Consider the following 21,820-nt stretch of genomic DNA (forward strand, 5'->3'; position numbering starts at 1 on the left):
CCACGGCTTAACACCATTGGTGGACAAAGAAAATTCTCTATTCGAAGGAAAGATAAATTTCGGTGATCCGGTCACGATACATTTAAACAAACGCGCAGCGTATGAAATGCAACGTGACAACGTTCTTGGTGCTGTACCGCTTCGCTCAGTCTTCGCATGTCTTTAAAGTAAGGCACCATCTAATACAGTCTTCATCTAGCTATAAAGTTATCAAAGGGGCAAAGCCTCGAGTCTTTTCATCGGCGGCGCAATTTATTCTCAGCTGAGAAGCGAGTTCTTCACATTCATAGCTTTCCGCCACGCTACATGCATGCAGACCTCTTTCCGTCATCACTTGACAAAAAAGAGCTTGGTAATGACGTGAACGATGGAATGAATGATTAGGACGTCCCAGAGAGTCCGTCAGGGTGTCCTAATAGTAGTGAACGTAGGGCGCGTGTGCGACCGCGAGCGGTGAAGGCCCCGGAGCAGTTAGGGCTACTGGCGGCCGCACGCCATAGTGAAGTGGTGCCGGTGCGCCATAGGGAAGGGGCGCCTGTGGGCCATAGTGAAGGGGCGCCGGTGGGCCATAGTGAAGGGGCGCCGGTGGGCCATAGTGAACTGGCGCGGGTAGCACAGGTGCGGGGGCCGGCACAACCGGAGCCGCCGGCACGACTGGTGCGACGGAGTGGACGACTGGCGCAGCAGCGGGAACCGGGTGTGCGAAGTAGGAGGCCGGGGCGTGGAACACCGCTGGGTACGGAGCTGGGACAGCCTTAGCCACAGGAGCGGGTCCGTACACCAGGGGAGCCGGTGGGGGAGCCGGGAAGGCCACGGGGGCAGGTCTGGCTACGGGTCTAAGCGGAGCCGCGGCAACAACGGGAGCAGCAGGGAGGGCAGGCCTTGCCACGGGCGCAGCTGCAGGAGCGGTGTAGGCGGCGGCGGCGGGCGCCGACGGCGCCGTACCCGGCTCGTTGGTGTACACGTTGGCCCGGAAACCCGCGCCGTCGGCCACGTAGTCGACTTGTCTGAATACTCCGCCGGCGTCCTTGTAGCCGTAGTTGCCACGCTTTTGGTTGGCCGAGTCGCTCACTTCGTTGCGGTACTGATGGGTGCCGAACTCGTCCTTCGAGTCGTAGCCGAAGCTGTACGGGTGTGCTGGCTTGATAGGTAAAAACGAGAAACACGCAAGATGAGGCTGGGTGCTTTTCGTATTAGGTAGCGTGCAATAAAAGAGCACTGGTATTTCACACTTCGGTAGCTATTGGACATTGCATAAGATATGGAAGAAGGTAGTGACTCTGGAGCAAATAAATAAAGGAGAAGGCTCAAGATTCCCCCCATGGCGAAGCTTACCTGGACAAGAACAGCCGCCGCTGGGGCTGGAGCCGCGGCGAGAACGGGAGCTGCTACAGCTGGAGCGGCCAGCGCCGCCGGCCGGGCATAACCGGCAAGGGCGGTGGTGGCGGCAGCGGCAATCAACAGCACCTAAAACCGGAAATATACTCTGGATGTAGCCAACCAGTGTCATTTGTGCTAACATGCATCTTGGCTGCTCGCAGTGAATTGGCAAGTGCTGAGGAAGAAATAACGGAAGTTTAGGTACAATGCATTAGTAAAACCCAACGATGCAGGCAGTTTCTTACGTTTGTGTTACTCCGCAAACCTTTCTAGAGCCGCAGAGGGGTTTGAAATAATTTTTTTTAATGGGGGAGAATACTTTTTTTATTTGGGGCCAACGTTACAAATGCTTGACAGTACGATCTTCAGATAAATATGGTAAAATAGAGTTGTTACAAAATAAAAGAAAAAACAGAAAAAGGAAAAAAGGAACAAATCTCCTTAAACTAAGTGTATTTTTTTATGCAAAGACAATATTCTAAGGGATTTCTCCGCAGTTTCACTTATGAAAGATACATTCATTGCATTAGCTCCGTGCTTCAGCAATGTCTACTAATGTAAGTATATTCTGAATTTCCAATTGGCGTTGTTCTCTGAGGTTATGCCTACATTCTGGTATAAAGCGTAGGATGAAATGTTTTTTTTATTAACACATTGAAGATTTTAAAACAAGGGCTAAAGACACAGTGGTTAATACAGTTAGGCGGACACAATTACTCGCGTTTTGTATCGACTTCACATTGCGTACTTTTATGCCGAAGGTTAGATGTCTAGACGCTTTTTCTCAGTATCTTTAGGTTATCGCCTCGTGCCCTTATGCGCGGCATGCTAAGGCTGAAAAACGCATCGTGTCGCTTGCTCATTATGGGACAGACAATATTAGCATTCACGGGAACTATTGGACGGCACCATCGATGTGATAAGGCAATTTGGCGTCGATAAATCAAGAAGCCGAGAATAAGGACAAAGGTAAAAACTCCGAACGTGTTGTTGTTTTCGTCCTCGGCTGTAGACATAGTTTTGGTTCAGAGATTTGAAAATACATACCAAGCCTCAGCACCTAATTTACAAGCATTTCGTGGTGAGTTCCCGCTTGATGTAGTACCGCAACTCGCGAGTCCCTGAACCGCCGGCGAGAGAGAAGTCATAAAGACGGTGAAACGAAATGCTGGAAACAGTCTCTGCAAATTAAGAACTTACACAGCTGCCATCCACTTCCCCCAATGACTTAAATATCGGTTGGCACTGCATATGGAGCAGCATCGTCATTATCTTTAATTATGACCTACATGCAGCGCGAGAATCAAGGAATTCACGCAATTTTCCGGCTAAGGCCAGTCAATGGCCAACATAAATGGACTTTCCTTGACTGTGGTATCCACGCGCACCTGGACGCGTCGCGAAATATATACGTAAGTGCGAGGCCTCAGGTGAGGCCCTTATCTCGCAATTCGCGTCGAAGGACGATACCTAAGCTTCGATGTAACGACATGTGAAGGCGTCTCTCCGTACTGGTGCTCCTGCCCACGCATTCTCGCATGAAACGAGTTCTGTTGGCCCTATAGGCTTCGACGCCGCTGCACGTCATTGCAACTCCGCGCATGTACTCCACTTATGCATCAGCATGCCGAGAGATACAGTGCCTCGCTGTGGCGCAGTGCTCATGACGCTTAGCTTTGGGCCCCAATAACGTTGTTTCTATTCGTTATACTGGTGACGTTTGCTATTGAGAAACTATGGTGCCAGTAGTTAAAAAAATGTTTTGAGCTGGGTAATTTTTTTTCTTGCGTGGTTGCCTCTGCTAAGAAATTGTTTGCTTTCTGTGTATAGTGGCTTGGGTTCCTACGAAACGCATAAGGGTGCGAGCTGCCTTGTAAGCATCAGCCACGTTTTGCTCTTCGCGATCAAATTCATGTAGGGGTTTTCACAAGACTGACGTGAATGACCAAAGGACGTAACTGACGTATACGTGAATAACTCTGCTCTGCGCAGATGGCTATATCTTTGCTGTTCAAATTCCTGAGCATGCGGGCCTACATAATAGAATTTGGAAAAAAAAAACTACCTGTGACCGTTGCATTGCGTACTCGGTTCACTTCTCTTGTGCTCCTTTCCCCTCTTTCTCTATATAACCACTTTTCCATTCCACTCGTGCAGGGTACAAAGCCAGAATTACCTCTTCCTAATTTCGCCGCCTTTCTATTCATAGTTTCTCTCCCTCTCTCTTATTGTTTTCACGACAATTACGGCAGCCGATCTAATCACGGACGTAATGGCATGGACGTGATGGTATACCCGTCGACTTAAACTGAAAGCCTTCATATCCCAACACGAAAGATTGCGTTCCTTCATATTCTCTCTGATTATAGCAAATCGTGCGGTAGATGTCTGGTTCTACAGAAGGCAGACCTACCTACATTTCTGATTCATAAATATATGTGGAGGGTATAAGTTGAGTATTAACCACTGACCAGAAGGAGAGGCGTAATAACGCTTTCGTCACTGATGTGTTTGATACTTGCTGTTCAGATTCTTCAAGCCAAAAGGACTACCGAAGACGCCAAGCATCCCTAAATTCTCTGAAGATCGCACACGTTACATTTTAGCACTGCTGGCTAAACTCATGGAAGGGTGCATGCAGTGCAGTGTATGCCTGCATCTTTCCCTAGCGCCCACGTAATAAAACTAAACCGATTAATTTGCTGGCTTGACACACCAAACATTTAACCAGTGCAGCACGGTATACCATGTACAGGAGAGATAAAAGGGGCTTAGAAAGGCGCGGCCTCCTTGGGAAACTTATCGTGCAAAAAATTTCATCATTGAAGCACCTTTGCATTCCGGGAACATAGTCTCCACGTCCGGGTACGAAATCTCAAGCATTGTGTCCAGCCGTGTAACCTGGTATCGGTTATTGTTACTTTGAATCATGGAAAAATACCAGAGGTACATAGACGAAAAGAGAAGCAAGAGCTGTAAAATAGAGCTGGATGAATGTAAGTGTCGGTACATACGCACAGAGGTTTGAAAACGCTCGAACATAGAGTGTTAGATGTGCAGTTGTGCGCGAAAGTATTGTCACAGTTGAAAGGCTTCGCGAAATATTCATTACAATAACTGGGAAGGTTCAGACGCAGTGGGAAAGCTTCTGACATAAATTGACGGGGTTCCTTCGAGAATACAAATAGCCGTATTGTGCCTTGTTGGAACGTATTCAAAGAAAGCAGACGTCGAGGAACCGACGCACTTCGATCGCACAAGCGGCATCTCTGCGGAGAGTCATTTCGTGCCCATTTGCGGAAATGAGGAAGCGGTGGCTTCACGAAGAACGTTGTGCACTTGGTATCGTTCCCACGCAGGTGGTTTCTTTCCTTATTGTGAAATTCTTCGTCGACGTCGCGTATTTATAGGACAGTAGCTTTTACAGCATTGCGATATGTCGCGGATGCACAAAGAGCGGAGGAAATCGAACTTTCTCAGGCGCTCCCGGTATTCGCGCACAATCTCACCTGAAACACCATGATTGTTCGTTCCCTTGCGTGTGTCAGCACCACGGCGACAAAGATTGTCTTCGGTATCGGCGAAGCAGCAGGCGTCCACCCTACGGGTATATCCTGTGGATCCCAAGCGCGTCTTTCGGAATGGCGAGAAAAAGTTTGCTGTCAACAGGAATTCGCGCGCTTATATACAGGGGGTGCGGTGTGCAGTGGGACCGTCGCCCTACTTTCTATTTCACGACACCACAGGCTCCTACCGACATGTGCGCATGAATTAGCCACCATTTCCCGGCGCGTTCGCTCGTGCATGTGTTCGAGAACGAAGCGGGAACGCGCGATGCACGAGGAAAGACAGGCAAGAGCGTGAAATGGGTGGTTGAAGTTCGTCTCGCGTCGCCCAGAAATCTGCATTTCTGCCGGGGCGAAAGCACTCGCAGCTTTCAGCGCAACTCACACACACACACAAAAAAAAAGAACATCCACGATGCACTTTCGGTTTGACCTGAAAGGTCACCGTGCAGTGTACGCGGTTTTTTTTTTTTTTTTTTTTTTGAGCGCGAGTTACTGCGTACAGCAGATTGGGTGTTTCTCCATGGGATCATGGGCTTCGCAGATACTCATGGACACATGTCCTCAGATGCGAACGTTTCCGTGCCATTTCAGGAAGTATCGTATCGCTTTCAAGGTTGGTGAAATTGGTTTGCATAAGTTTGCTCAGTTTTACGAATGATATTGTGCAGTTCAGGATATGCTTCAGCAGCCACTTCCCCCGTGCAATCCGTGCAGAATTTTGTACGCCTGAAAGCGTAAAGTTCACATCATGCCACTAATATTCCGGAGGCGCGAAGTTGCAGATTTTGCGCAGTTCTGCGCTCGAGAGTCGCCGGCACTATTGCACCCAGTTTGATTTCTATTTACTTTTCGGTTGTGCCACTTACGCATATACACAGAGAACAGTGATTGCGATCTATTAGACAACTCTGAAGAAACGTAACGCTGAGGTGCGTAAAATAATTCAAACACAGCTAGACTGTTCCAAGTTTGTAGGGTTAAGTAACGGGTTGGTAAAACCTCAGAATGGTGTTAAAGAGACAAGAGAGAGAGAGAGACACAATGGCAGAAAAAATGCACACTTTAATCAGACGAACTCCTCGCTTGCTAAGCGACACGAGACTTAGGGAAAAACTGGATGCAAACAAAAAAAAGGGAAAGGCAGTGAACACTGGAGGCATAGAAGAGAATGCACAACAACTCCTCAAATATTTCAAGCTGGTGCATTACAGAAATGGCGTAGCAATCAGATTGTATTTCGCTCCAGCAGCGAATGTGATTTCATTATCTTTGACTTAGAATAAGGTGGCATAAAAGAAAATGTTGAACCGGATAGGCAGGAGCGACTCTTGCATCGATTCCTGATAGAGCCGGGGTCGAACCGTAAAGATAGACAAAATGCTTTACTGCAATACACGTTGTAAAAACTGATTAGCTGAAGTAAGCTAGGAAACTATTTACCACAACCCTGTTTCAAAGAGGAATGCAACTAACATCATCATCATCATCAATGACTTGTGCATGAGAGAATAGCAAGGGCTGTCTATTAAATTCGTGGTTTCATCAAAAGATGAGCAAATTAAAAAAGTTTGAAGGATATTCAACCTGTAGTTGACATCGATTAAGAACAATGTTTTCCTGAGCGTGAAAATGCGACGAAAGTGAGAATGCGACGGAGTCACTGCGCATAGCACTCTATTATGCCACCGCTCTTTTGAGGCGAGTAGAAAGAGCGTCGGACTGCAGAATTTTTTTTTTTACTGTTCTACCTTCGGGATTGGCTCACATTTTTTCGCTGCACATACCCACGGGGATGGCTCACAGTTTTAGACTGCACATATCCGCGGAAACGACTTTACACAGCAGTACCTTCAGAATCAGCCCACATTTTTAAGACTACTATCGACGGCATTGGCCCACGAAAAACGCTAGGAACACGCAAATGAGATACAGTAAAGTAAAATAAAAAACTTGCTAAGAAAGTCATTGCCTTTAAAATGATCAAGGAATAAATGCGAATTCGGTAAAGACCACTATGGGGATGGTTTGTGAACAGGGCATGTTTTGAACATACTGCTTCCCAATGTGCGATGTTGGCGTCCTTCGAGGAAGTGGGGCTTATAAATGATGTTCAGAAAAACAGAGTTTAAAAAATTGAAAGAGTGACTGGAGTGTGGCACTTATTTCTCATTATATTTTTTACAGTGAAACTGTTAGGGCTTCCAGAAGCGTTCAAAAACATTACATGCAACTTTTGACTGTTTTATGAAAAAACTAAATCGCATACAAATCTTATATTTGAAAAAAGGCGGGGAACCTTGGACGCAATATTCTGCCTAGTTTTGAATCGTGTGTGGTAATTAGAAATTAAATACAATTGCAAAGTCCTTGTTTTCTGCATGTTCAAAGGGGTATATGAAACTTAGAGGTTTTCTCCCCTTACATTGGAGGACGAAAAAACGGAAGCTATTTAACATTTGTGGACAATGGAAGCACTGCTATGTGGGATGTGTAACAACACGTGGAAGTATGTACATCAAATAATTGCTTATAAAACAATTACCGACTACTCACTTTCTCGAAATGTACATGCGTTAAACGAAGCATGTGGTTGGTTTTACCGGTCTCCTTGGTGAACTATGAGAGGCACGTTGTTTATATTTTGCTGAAGTAGGAAACATGTTGTCAGTGATGAATGATAAATGCCTTAATTATTGTAGGGGAAAAGAGCCTTCCTGAAAAATTACATACTGAAACTTTCTAGAGTGTCACGCAGCTGTTATCCTCAATGTTTCGCAGTATCTTAAAACAACTACAAAAAACACAGTTCAAATTTTAAGAAAATGGGGGCATGTTTTGTTTAACGTATGGGAAAGCTTTGACGTTTCTGCCCGAATTACAACCGCTGCAAATAATTACTGAAACCTTGTTTTTCTCGCTATTCTTAAGCGCTGTACGGGGTGCACAGTTGGCATCCCCTGTGTCCTCGGTGAACTAGATAATGTACAAGGTACCTTTTTTATATTTGTCAAAAATAAGGAGCATGTTAGGGGTAATGTGTGGGCAAAGCTCAAAGCATGTGGCTTAGAGTGGCCTTTGCAATAAAGTACGTATGGAAGGGCTCCAGGGCGAAGTGTGTTTTACGAGTGGCACAAAATTTAGCCTGCAGCCCTGGCATAACTACAAATGCCACCTACAAAAAATTTAACGAAATAGGGGGAACACTATGGCAAATGTGTGTGCGAAGCTAAATGCCTGTGAATCAAATAAAACGTTTGCAAGCAATACCTTCAGCAAGTCCTCGAAAACGTTGTACTTCCATTTTACAATATCTTTCCCAGTGTCCAGAGGGAGAATTACTTTACACCAAATTTCTATTTGGTGGAAATATGGAGATCTTTAAGTAGGCCCCGCCGAGGAGGTCTTCTCAATTCATCTGAACATCGATAATAACAAGAAGCCTCGCACCCTGCACAAACACAGCAAAAAATAATTAAATAAATAAATTAATTAAAAAAACGCGAAACAAATGCGACAGTTAAACGCATGAGACAGTACAGTTTAGGAAGGCTATATCTGATGAACAACAAATACTGATAAAATAAATTGGAGCAGATTACGTACACTATTTCGTTATAGAAACTCATTTCCAAGGTACCGCAGTGTATGGGACATGATTTCAAGTTAGGTAATATGGACTCCCGCAAACGACTTTCTTCAGGCGCTACAAATGCTAATATTAGGCACAAGTGGTGCCAAAGACATCGTAAGGGCAAACTGCACGAGCTGTTCAAACAAGCCATCTTTGAGAAAGATATGATCAGACAATAGGCACCGCGTGCGTAACGGGATTGTAGCCTATGGGCATAGGTATAAAAGTTGTGATTACGCGAATAATTCCGGTGATGTTTCCTGTGCCAGCGCTTGACGTCTAAAATGTAGTTCCTCCGATAGTTGTGGCATACACGACAATGAGAAAAAAAATGCAAGGACCCTTTATTAGTGTGTTTTTCGATAAAATTAAAATATTAGTGAAGGGTGACGGAGCGAAGTAGCACCTAGATTCCAAGCCGCGACCACAAGGGCACTTCTTGTGTCCCTGGGTGGACAGGGCAACGTGCCAAATAGAGCACCTTTACCGCGTACACGCATGTACTATCGCGCTCAGTATGAGCTACACCGCGGGAGCGCGTGGCCAAGCGCACTGTAAGGTTGTACAGTGGCGCTGATCGGGGCGTGTTTTCGAGTTATCAGGGGAGGGTTTGGCTGTTCCTGCGAGTGCGCATCGCCTCCACTTGCTTGCTTTCACCCTCGCCTTCCTTTATTTGGAGAGCCAGGCTAGATATCACCTGTCTTGTGAAGCTCGTTTTGTCGAGCACGAAGTTTGGGCGTCAAGCCACGGCGGCAGTTATCATTTTCGAAGCTGGTATCACCACAGGGTGAAGCGAAGTGAGGCTGAAAGCAAGCAAGTGGAGGCGATGTGCACTCGCAGGAACAGCCAAAACCTTCCCTAATAACTCGGAAACTTGTCCCTATCGGCGCCACTGTACAACCTTACGCTCGCGCGGCCACGCGCTCCCGCGGTGTAGCTCATACTGAGCGCGATATTACGTACATGCAAGCTGTAGAAATGACTACAGTTGTGTGAAAACAGTGATTTTGAGACAGAATTGAATACGAATCGGATAGTGCCTCAAGCGAACCGAATTGAATCGAATATGGCATAGTTTTCATATAGTTTTCGAATAATGAACCTGTCGTTATTACAATCAATATAAAACGATGTTTCACATCATAGTATTCTTAACTTAATGTTAGCACGACTCCGTCATTACATACTACTTTACAAAGCTTTGCTTTTTAAAAGCACAAATAGAGCATTAGAAGCAAACAAGTAGTTTCTTCGGTTGCACAGGACTTTTCAGAGAGTGCCAACGATCGCTGTCGAGCCTGTAAAGTACATCTGGCCTGTAAAGTATAGCTTGTAAAGTATGTAAACGTGGCTAACTAAGCGTTGTAGCCTGTTCCACTTCGCAAGTTATAACGTTTTATGTCTATACTATGCCTGTGGGGCTCAAAATTTACCACAACCTTGCTCCCATATTACGTTTATTTGGGCGCAGATGACGTTATGAAATATTCGAGACGTATTCGAAAAATATTCGCATTTACAAATTGTGACTATTCGATTCGAAGACCGCATCAAATAGCCCACTATTCTATTCGTTATTCGAAGGTTTCCAATATTCGCACACCTCTACAAATGATCCACGAGATCCTCCAACGAAAATTGCCATTACTACACTTCATGCTTCAACAGTAACCAAACTAGATGCGGCTACTGCCGCAGTAGAATTTTACGTATATCAGCGTCGTTTTCAGTCATGCCGCCATCACATTGGAACAAATGCACTGCGTTTTAATCAATGAAGCTTAAAGAGAAAAGTGGGTGGGAATCTAGTGGAAGAACTATGAATGCTCGCCAGAAGCGAGCATTCGTTGAAAGACAAAGACAAAGACAACCGTTGAAAAAATTTTTTTCAAGGCGGGGTCGACCCAGCTGGAACCGAGCGGTCGCATACCAGAACGCCCATGAACAGGGAGTGACCGCAGAAGTGCGCACAGTCGTTCATTTTACCCGCAGGGGCCGGCGTCCGGTGAGCTGCAATGCCAGAGGAAAGCCGTGACGTGCTCTTCGGACAGTGCACATCCCGTTTCCGAAGGCCAAGATCGTGCCACGTTAATTTCTCCGATACGCTTCACCGAACCGCCGCCGATCGCTATAGCGACTCTCGCCAGGACGACACTGCAGGCGCCTACGCGTATCTCTTGCAATGTTCTTGTCGAACGAAGACCGCGAGAAGAGGGAATTTCGATCTCTCAGCACGTAGGCTATCTGGGACCCAGTTTCGTGCCGCAGTCTGGCTCTCCCGCCGAGTGCGCGCTTCTTTATTTATGGTTCAAGGACGTCGCTTGCGCGGTACCACGAAGCGGTCGAGATTCCCGCTCGACGTTCGTTCCCCGTGTTTTAATTGATGTAGAGTGCGTCTAAGTGGAGCCCCCCTTTTTTTCTTATTTATGCCGTCTTTCCGATGCTTTACTGCTGGACTCAGTAATTCACACCCACTACAGCCATCCTTCCACCTTGAGCACGTCAGATGTCCTCACGTATTCTCTCTTTCCCCACTTCGTTTTTGGGCGCAAACGTGCGCAGTCGCGAGGGCTCGCCAGCTTTATTCGTTAGTGCCTTTCACATTCCGACTTTCCCTTTTTTTTTTACTGATCTTCTAATCCTTGGAGAACGACGTTCAGGCCCCCATTGTAGCTTGCCGTCGAGTATCGATTGAAACACTGAGCTGCGCTAGCACGCGGTGACATGCGATTTTCGCTCACCAATTATGTTGTCAAATTACCTTAAGTTTCTCAGTTTATGTTGGTGAACAAGGCCGCCACATGAAAGCTGGAGCATCTAATGCTTGTTTAACGACACCCTTCTGGTAGGTGTCATTCTCCTTTTGTTGATGAAGAACTCACTTCGTAGCTTTTTAGTAGGGTGATCGGCGAACAACTTACGAAGTTAGGTCAAATGCTTAGAATCTCCTGGGAAAACACCTGTGCTATTGCGTCAGAGCTGTAGCGTAGTTTGCAAAGATCATGCTGTGTGCACCTCGTCTATCAAGACAACTCTTGAACTAGTAAGGTTGAGATTAATTATTGTCGCTTCAAAGGTTACACAGAATGAAAAGAAAAGCATCTATGATACGCCAATTTCTAATCGCAGAGCAATGAAAAAAAAGAAAGAAGTTTACTAGGGATCACAATGATGGCAGTGCTTGAAGTGACCCAGTGAATCGCCGCTTCGACGTCATGCTGACGCACATCCAAGAGTTTTGACAACGTTCGCTCTGCATCAAGAACGTGTTCACTGCTACCTGCACACTCACTGCGATGGAATAAGCGGTCAATATAACTATATGTACGCGTACAACTGCCAATGATACAAGTATTTGTGTGCGCACCGTCAATGTTGAGAAATTGAAGCATCGAGGTTGAAATAAATAATACTTTATGCTTTCCGTCATAGCACTCCTTTCGACCACGCTCGGAATGCAGGAAAGTACAATGGATCCTAATGATATATAGCTCGGTTTATTTGAGGATGGTCTGCCCAACCTCGCGTGTTAATATTTTTAGCTACATAGCAGCTGCTTATAGCTGTATGATAATTATAATCTGAAAATTGGCTTTATGGCGAAATCGATGCTAATCGAATGAAAGTCGTTCAGTGTACGCCTGTCACTAAATATAGCTGATATTGGAACCGCAACAGAAAGTAACGATAATTATTATACGACAGAATTCGGCAGTAATTTGGAATGGGGGATAGGGTTTATCAAACTGCACAACCATTTGATTGTGGCATGAAATGACAGTGAGAACTGCTACAGCTCCTTAGAAGGAAAGCGGCGTAACACGATCGAATAGAAACCAGGACGACAGTGAAGTAGTGATTAGAACACATCTAAACCAACTGTGGCGACGTCCTTCTTCTTTCTTTGAATAATGTGCATTGTTATCTTTCTATAGCTCGTCAGCTGTAAAGCATTTCACGCTTAGTACGAAAGATCTGCATTTTATTCCTTTCAGCAGTGCAGTCTGCGCGTAAATGTTACATCAGCAAGAAAACATGACTGGTTCAGTGAGATGGTGAAACATGTAGCAAATGTCAAGTGAGAAGTGGTTTTTTTTGTCCGTATGTATGAACGACGGAATGTGTGGTTCAAGCATTTGCACACTGGACACGTTAATATCGCGCCTCCATCAGCTTTGATGAATCCCCTTAAGCTTTATGAAATTCAAGCAGTTGACAAAACAGGCATGCACTGCTACTTCGGCACGTGCTTAATGGTGTCTAGGCTGCATTTGAATTTGCTCATTTGCTCAACGTGTTTATAGAAACAGTTCTCACGTACCTGCCTTAGGGATTTCATTTACCCATCAGTGTGCCGGATTATTGCAATCTAGCACCGACTTTTCATGCTGGTTGATTTATTCACATCGTTGCCGCGAATAACAGGACATGTTCTTGATATTCGCCGAGCGACTTGCTTAATCCAAGTTGGACTCGTGTAAATGGAGACATTTTCAATGTTTTTCCAAACGCTTTAACGTAAGGCATCTTCATCCACGAAGCCCTTGACAACTCACGCTCAAGGCGTATGCGTAAGTTGTGCAAAAGCAGGGAAAAAATGGTGTTACCTCCACTCCATATTTGAATATTGATTCAGTGCTTACGATACATCGTGCCTATGTAGCCTGAAGAAGCTCGTTAAGTAGTATCATGTGCACTGTATCGAGAGGCTATTTGAATGTACCTTGCAAACCACGCGAAATTGGAAACATCCATTTATTTAGAACCATCAGGTCACTTTTCTGATTGATGCGTATGTACATTTCAGTAACATTATGCGTATTCTGTTGTTGAGGGTGCTCTTCTTTGTGCCTAGAAGTTCCACACCAAAAACGTTCACACCCACAATGAGCGATCACACAATGAGCTTGCTCTTTCCTGCTACCCCCTCCACCCCCTTTTTTATTAGGCAAAACAAATGCAATAATATATCAGGCCAACATTATTCGCATAGAGGTGGCCCAATTAGGCGACGTCAGGAGCGAAAGAGGTTTTTCATGTAGTAGCTCTTCATGCGCGGTACTTTAATACATGCGACAGTGCTTGAAGTTGAGAAAAAAAAGTGAAACAAAATGGGGCGCCTCCCGGTCGGCTGCTTTTAAAAGTGCGATGCGAGGGACCGAATGGCCTGGATATATAGTATCGTGGTTTTGCATGCCTTCAAGTCCAGGGTCATATGCGAAATGACGGCACTCGGGGAGTGATTGCGATGCGTTTGCTTTCTTGGAGGCGCATTGCGCTTGCCATAAGAGGGCAATGAAAACGCAAGTTTTTATTGTGCTCGTTTCACGTCTTCTGACTAAAAGCTGAGGCCTTGAGCATAACGTCTTCAGCGAAGTGCTTATGTGAAATTGGGTTCACTTTCGAGAATGTTTAGGTTGGAATTCTACTAAGAATTTTAAACCAGGAGAACAGCCCTGCTGCAATGTGGCGACTTTTTCAGCAGCGAGTCAGTGATTTAACAAAGTTTCCGCTGAGTCGTTTCACAAGTTCTTTACTCAAGAAGATGCGTGATATAGATCTTACTCTATGTGAAATTTATGTTAGCTTCAACATGGAAGTTGTATATTTCTGCTGGTAATGTAAAATTGAATACAGGCAATGAAAGGAACAAATAATGCTGTCGTATGAGTGACTTAACAACATAACATTTGATGATGAGCGTCAGCGTATGTCGTATCACTGTTTACTCCTGGAGAGCAGGGGAGCTATTCTGTAAGGGTCCACCTAGTGAATGCGCCCATTTCATCCGCTGCTGAAGTGCTGATTCGCTGAGGGTACCTGTGCTTTTCTGACGCATACCTCCCCCCCCCCCCCCCCTCTTGAACTTATCTCCTCTAGTGTATGTTGACGTTCAAGTGTGTCCACACCGTGTATTTTCTGATGCTTGGGGAGAACATACATGTTCAGTGTATACGGCGATCTAATAACTATTACGGACTACACCAAGACGTTTTACTATAATCTCCAACATTGCCTCATTCATTTATGTACTGGAAAACCTACACAGAATACATCCGCGTGGTTATATACTGTTGCACAATTTTGTAGCTCGATGCAGACGATAGTACTAGATGAACATTTCAGGAGGACAGCGTACTCCTGACGAAAAAAAAAGGAAAACCTCCGCATATGTATGCCAACCTAAGCAACTGATACATCAAGTGCAGCGAATCTGCATACGGTAGTCCTCACATCCTTCGGAGGTGAAACACTGCTCATTGAAGGGCATTGGGGCAGTGGTCCTGACGCCATCTTCGCAGACCCCCCGGGAGAGCCAGCGATTATGGGCTGAGACATCTTAGATTAGTAGCAGGCGGGATTAATGGCAGGGTCGTGGATACTGAAGCCGAGCCCGATGAACTCCGAGGCACTACTTTGTATGCCACCCAACAATTGTCTTAGCCAACAGTCCCCGACAGAATACCTGAAAAATGGTTGTTGATTTGGGACCCTCCTAACTGACCTCCAAATTTGAGCCTGTTAAGCATGACGTGAGAAGCAATAATTATGTATCACTGGCTAAGATAAACAGACAAAGAGAAATAGACATATTTTATTTAAGGGAAAGGCAAAGAGGTCGACCTGAGCAGGTCCGTTTTAGCCTGCTACTCTGTACTGGGGCAGAGGGAAAATGAGTGGAAGTATTTTCACGGATGATGATGAAGTCAAGAGAAGGGTGAGTGGTTAGGTACATTGAAGAGCGGCCCTATATTAAAGCCCTAAATGCACTCGTTATGTCTTGTGTGATGCAAGAACCTTAACGGCACTTTCGTTGTCTTCCTTGCTGTTGTAGTATCAGGGTATGGGCCGAGAATAGCGCCCTACGACAATGGGTGCCTGTCAACTTTGGTTAGGAAACTGCCCAGCGTTCGTCTTTCTAGCATATATTCTAGGCTATCTCATAATATGTGTTGGAGCGTTTCAGGCGTCTAACAGCGTTCACAATCAGGGCTATGCGACCAGCCGATGAGGTATGCGTAGTGGCTTGTGAAAGCAACGCCCAGCCAAATCCTGCGTAGCAATGACGCTTGGCTCCACGTAACCTTCAGGGAGATACGGCATTTCCCGTCTGGGTCGATCACGTGCAGGCGTCAACAGTCAAAGTTGTTGTGATCTATTTGCGTGGCGTATTCATAATGTAATTTATATATTCCTCGATATTTAGGTTTCAGAGCGAATTCAGTGTGCTGACGCAGACTGCAATGTTGTCTTTTCCTATCACTTCTGATACCGTGTGGTACCACATGCCGTGCGACACCACATGCTCTGCTGGGTTCCTTCTACTACCATCAGATGGCGCTCACCTTCACGTATCCGCGGCAACGGCGGGGCTGCTGTGCGGGGGAAAGACAAAAAAAAAAAGGCAGAAAGCACGTCATCGCGCGTCTTTGCGCATCCGGCAGTGGCACTGCATAAGTCACTCCATTATGCCCGAATAAAGCCTTCCGTCTCACTTTGTGCAGATATTCAATAAGCACAAACTCGTGTTTCGACTCTTTATTCCCTCACAGAAAGCTTCGCTGTATCTAGATTGCAACTCATTGGATATGCTGCATTTTTTTTTGTAAGCGATAGCTTGCTTTGTTGTACCACTCATTAGAGCACATGCACCATATACCTTTTTTTACACCAGACAATATTTCATATAGTAGCATATGTACAGCCTCCCACATATTTAGCTATATCGCGCGAGCGTCCATCACGCGCCATTTCAGCGCCTTTAAGCGGCGATAGTCAGCGAGACCGGCAGAAGTACTCTCAAGTGCACTAAGCACTCTCCTGTGCAAGAATCGTTTAATGCGATGTTTCCTTCAGGATGACGTAGGACTATATTATAGTGTTCTCGCGCGATATAGATAAAAATGCGGCAGACTGTGCATCCATATATTTACCTTTCCTCTATTTACATAAGTGCATGTTTATTAATTTTCTAAATAATTTTTATTGAATTTCCATACTTTATTCTTCTTTTCTTCCCTTCTCTGAATGTCATCTTATGCTACGTCATCAATGCGCCCCTCTTTTTGTTGCCGTTGCTGCCATCTCCGGTGACTACTACCGCTGTCCCCGGAGATGGCACAGACCAGAGGTCTGTGTTGCAAGACGTAGCTGGCCTACTTTAGAGAGAGAGCAAGCGAGAGAGGAAAGGCAGGGAGGTTAACCAGAAGTCAGTTTGCGGTTTGCTACCCTACACTGGGGTGGGGGATAAAGGGTTGGAGAGAGTGCAACGAGAGAGAGAGAGCGAGCGAAAAAAAACAGAAAAAAACACAGGCATTGGTAACAAAGGAGGCGTTCCAGTCACAGACGTTCACACAGGCCAGTGGACTTCAGGAACCGCAGGAGCGCTTGCACGGCCTTCTGATGCGATGTTGAGTCGCGTCGATGTTGCAGAATTGTTTCTTCCGATAACGGCTGGTCATCCAACTGGTTCAGCACGACGGAGAGCGATTGTCTCTGCGCACTGCATTGTGGGCACTGACAAAGAACATGACGAATCGCTTTCCGCATCTCTACAATTGTCACATGCTGCACTGTCGGCCATCCCTATGCGGAACGCGTAGGCATTGGCGAACGCGACGCCCAACCATAGCCTACACAGAAGGGTCGCATCTCTTCGGGGAAGTCTTGTTGGAAGTCTAAGGCTTAAGGTTGGATCCAAGGTGCATAATCGGGCGTGCATAAAATGTGGTTTATTCCAGTCTGATGAAGTGCATTGGCGTGCAAGCAGGCGGAGCATCCTTGCAGCATCTGTCCTAGACAGCGGGATCGATAGGCGGTTGTCTTGTTCATGAGCTGAACGAGCAGCTTGATCGGCACGTTCATTGCCAATAATTCCACAGTGACTTGGCAGCCACTGAAAGATTATTTCGTGTCCTTTTTCAGTCAGGTGGTGTATGGCCTCTGTGATTTCGAAAACCAGATGTTCCTGTGGACCGCGCCGTAAGGCTGACAGTAAACTCTGCAGTGCCGTCTTCGAGTCGCAGAAAACGGACCATTTGTGTGCTGGTTCATCATTAATAAAATGTAATGCGACTCGAAGCGCTGCCAGTTCTGCTGCCGTCGACGTTGTCATGTGAGATGTTTTCATCTTGATAGTGGTGGCTTTTTCTGGAATAACGGCAGCGGCGGTAGAGCTGTTCTGCAAGACGGAACCGTCGGTGTATATGTGGGTGTAATTCCGGTACTTTTCATATAATAGGAGTAAGGTAAGCTGATTAAGAGCCGGCGATGACATATCTGCTTTTTTCCGGACGCCAGGTACTGTCAGGATGATCGTTGGCTGAATGAGGCACCAAGGAGGAGTGGAAGGTCTCGCGGCAGGTGTGAAGCAAGATGGTATAGCCTCACGATGTGCGGATACCATTCGGCAGAACGAGGCGTGTGGTCTCTCCGCAGGTAGAGAGGCTAGATGGTGGCAAGGAGTCCGTGCAAGGTGCCTTACGTGCATTCTTATTGCTTCAACTGCGATGTGGGTCTTTATGAGGTGGTCTCTGGCGATTGCAATAGTTGCCGCCGTTGACGCACTTCGAGGAAGACCTAGACAAATCCGGAGCGCCTGGGCCTGCACACTTTGTATAGTACGTAGGCCTGTTGTACTTGCGTTAGTCAATGCTGGCAAGCTGTACCGCAAGAAGCCGAGAAAAAGTACTCTATATAATCGAAGCATAGCGCTTGACATTCCCCAGGTCTTTCAAGCGAAGAATTTCAAAAGGTGACAGACGCCTGTCAACCGTTTTTTCATGTACAATACATGGGGGCTCCATGAAACGTCTCTGTCAATTATGACACCCAGGAATTTATATGACCGTACAAATGGTATCATCTGACCATTGATTAACACACTGTAATGCGTCATAGGCTTACGCGTAAATGCCACAAGTGCACATTTGTCAGATGAAATCTCCAGGCCTTGATTTCGGAGATAGTGTGCAGTCTGAGTGGCAGCTTTTTGGAGCCTGGCACGCAGCTGTAGGCGTGTCACTCCGGACGCCCAAACGCATATGTCGTCCGCGTACATTGATAATTTAACTGTGTTTGGAAGGTGATGAAGGAGACCAATCAGCGTAAGGTTAAACAACGTAGGGCTCAGTACGCCACCTTGGGGGACGCCACAGTAGGTGTAATGCAAAGAAGTGCGGCCGTCCTCGGTGCTCACAAAGAAAGATCGCATAGAGAGATAGCTATGAATCCATCGGAACATCCGACCACCGAGGCTCTTCGAGAGCGGCGAGGATGGATTCATGTGTAACGTTGTCGTACGCACCTTTGACGTCGAGGAACAAAGAAGCGCACAGACGGTACACCCTTTTGGTGCTGAACATAGGTAACCAGGTCGACGACATTATCAATCGACGAGCGGCCGCGTCGCAATCCTGCGATGGCATCTGGTAGAGTTGTGGTATCCAAGTACCACTCCAAGCGTCCGAGTATCATCCGCTCCATCACTTTTCCCACGCAGCTCCGCCAATGCAATCAGGCGATACGAGAAGCTCCAACGGCGACTTTCCAGCCGTCAGTAGCGGAACTATGCGACTAGTCTTCCACCTTGTGGGAAGTGTGCCAGCTCACTTCCTTGAGTTCATGGATTGAAAATGGAAGATCCATGCGGGGGTCACGTGGTGGCGGGAAGCTGATGAAACGTGATAAGTTGTTGGAAGCTGTGTGCTGCCCGGATAATCTGGCACAGAAGTCTTCTGCGACATCAATATCTGGTCGTTGTTGGAAGAGGGCCAGAGCCTTGAATGGAGACTGTTGTACGGGTGGTGTCCGGAGCCCTCGCACCGTCCTCCATAAGTGCGATAGGGGCTTGCGAGGGTCCAACGATTCACAGAAAGCAGTCCAGCGTTGTGACTCTAGCTTATCTAACCGGCGCTGGATCTTCTTTTGTAGGCGCCTAGCGGTCCGTAGATCGTCCATTGACTTCGTGCGTCGGTATCTACGTTCGGCACGTCGCCGTATAGCTCGAAGTCGCTCTAATTCTACGTCAAATTCAGTGAATTTCGAAGAGCGCATTAGAGTACGTGTACTGTCTTGCACTGTGGTTTTGATTATTTCTTCCAAATTATGTAATAAATTACCTTGACATTGGTCTTCAATAACAGCCTGGAATTTGGGCCAGTCCACTCTTCGGATGGTATCACTTGATTTCGACGACGACAGTCCTCTGATCTTGACATATGTGGGAATATGGTCACTCCCGTGCGTTTAATGTCCGTAAACCATCCTGTACGTGATACGTGCAGGATGGTTTGACTTGACTTGGCCTTCGTGATACGAAGGCCAAGTCAAGACAGCTGCTGTATGTGCAGCCGCGTAAAAAAGTAGGACTGCCGTCATTTAAAACCCAGAGCTCGCTGTCGGAGGCGAATGATACCAAGGCTCTGCCTTTCGCGTTGATTTTCGTACTTCCCCAGATTGTATGATGTGCGTTGAAGTCCCCGATGATAATCCATGGATCAGGCGTTGCTGACAGGATATCTCGTAATCTTTTGGAGTCAAATCTACTTGATGGTGATAGGTACGCACCAACAACAGTGACGGTAAGTCTTTTCTTCTTTACTGTTAAGCATACGTATTGGTTATCGTCATGAGGTGGCACAGGTTGAAGAATGTAAGTGAGGTCACGGCGAATAAACACCATAACCTTGCTTTTTTCACCACTAGTTGATGACATAAATGATTCATAGCCGGATAGCCTGATTGAGTTCGATAAATTCGGCTCACAGATGATGATGATGGGAAACCTGTTGGCGTACACGAACCGTCGGAAATCGGCGATGCGCGATCGTAGTCCCCGGGCATTCCACTGGAAGATTGCTGCTTTTCGGACCTCCTCTCGAAAAGACAGCTGCTGGTGAGCCATGATTTACTCAAGGGCTGCCAGCACCGGACTTAGTGTGTCCAGTACTTGCAGTGCACTTTTGGCTGACGTTGTGTGCATGTTGCTCAGCAACACGCGAATGGCATTCATTAAGGATCGCAGTAGCGATACCACTTGCTGATCTGTATGTCGCACCTCATCCGATGGAGCAGCTTGCTGTACTGGATGAGGCACTTGCTGCTGCTTATCAATAGGTCGTGTACTTGGAAGCGGTGGCCATTCATCTGTAGAGAGACGTCTCGTAGTTTTCTGTCGTCCTGTGTCAGCGTTTGCTGCGCTGGGAACTGCAGGTGACTTTGTTACTTGAAGAGGTAACGCATTTTTCGAAGCTGGCGCAGTCCTACGTGAGGACCGTCGGCGGCGGCGGCGTCTACGTCGCACTGTTTCAGCGGCCTCCTTGTGGGTGGAACTGTCCCGAACCATTTGTTTGAGCACAGAACATTCCTTCCTAATCTTGGGGCAGTCTTTGGATGAAGCACTGTGAGCGCCTTGACAGTTAGGGCACTTCAAAACAGTCGCATTACAGTTTTGTTCTGAGTGTGGCTCGGCGCATCGGGGACATGTGGCTGAATTCGTGCAAACGCCCTTCACATGGCCGATCCTCTGGCAGTTATAACATTGCAGCGGTTTTGGAACAAATGGTCGAACCGGGTGGCGGAAGTGGCCAACCTTCACGTAGGAAGGAAGGCAATCACCCTTGAACGTTAATTTCACACAACGTGTCTTGCCAAGACGGCCAACGTGCACAATAACGTTGCTCTCACTTGCTGGTTTTATGAGCACTGGAAGGTCTGTGTCAGGGATCTCAATGTCAATGTCATAAATGACTCCTGCAATGATGGTACCATCCGCTGGGACAATGGATCGAACCCTTATGTTGCCCAGCTGCGTTATACGCTGCAGAGGGCTCAGCGCACTCGTGGTCATCACGTCGACGGCTAAGATGTTTTTCCGCGTGTTTATCCTCACATCCTTGATCTCGTTTGGTACAGTGTTCTCAAGAAACAAAGACAGTGCTTGCCTGTTGAGGACGCGCAGATTGTCTGTCGAGTGCTCTGGCACAAACAGGACGGTATGAGGCCATCGTTGAGGTGCAGTTTTTACGGTGAACGAACTTGACACCGAAGATGCATTGACGATCCTTCGCTTGGCTTTACGGTGCAAGACAGGTTCAAAGCCGTCTTGCGATGACTCGTCAGCAGATGCGGAGTACAGTTCAGTGTCCTCGCTGTCGCTAGATGTATTTCCGCGCTTCCTCGAAGCGATTCCGGTTGATGAACCGGAACCGGACGGGGCCTCGGGAGGTTGCACAGCCAT

General features: G+C 46.7%; 1 protein-coding gene across 1 annotated transcript; it reads right to left on the reverse strand.

Moving 5' to 3' along the window:
* Positions 1-249: 249 nt before the first annotated feature.
* On the reverse strand, positions 250-21,820 carry LOC119441146 (uncharacterized). Its single transcript, XM_049662945.1, has 3 exons — positions 21,473-21,820; positions 1,336-1,467; positions 250-1,141 (listed from the first exon to the last, which is right to left on the reverse strand). The coding sequence occupies exons 1-3, from the start codon at positions 21,818-21,820 to the stop codon at positions 413-415; spliced, it is 1,209 nt and encodes a 402-aa protein (XP_049518902.1). The 3' UTR covers positions 250-412.

This window comes from Dermacentor silvarum, chromosome 2, assembly GCF_013339745.2.
Source record: "Dermacentor silvarum isolate Dsil-2018 chromosome 2, BIME_Dsil_1.4, whole genome shotgun sequence".
NCBI lineage: Eukaryota > Metazoa > Arthropoda > Arachnida > Ixodida > Ixodidae > Dermacentor > Dermacentor silvarum.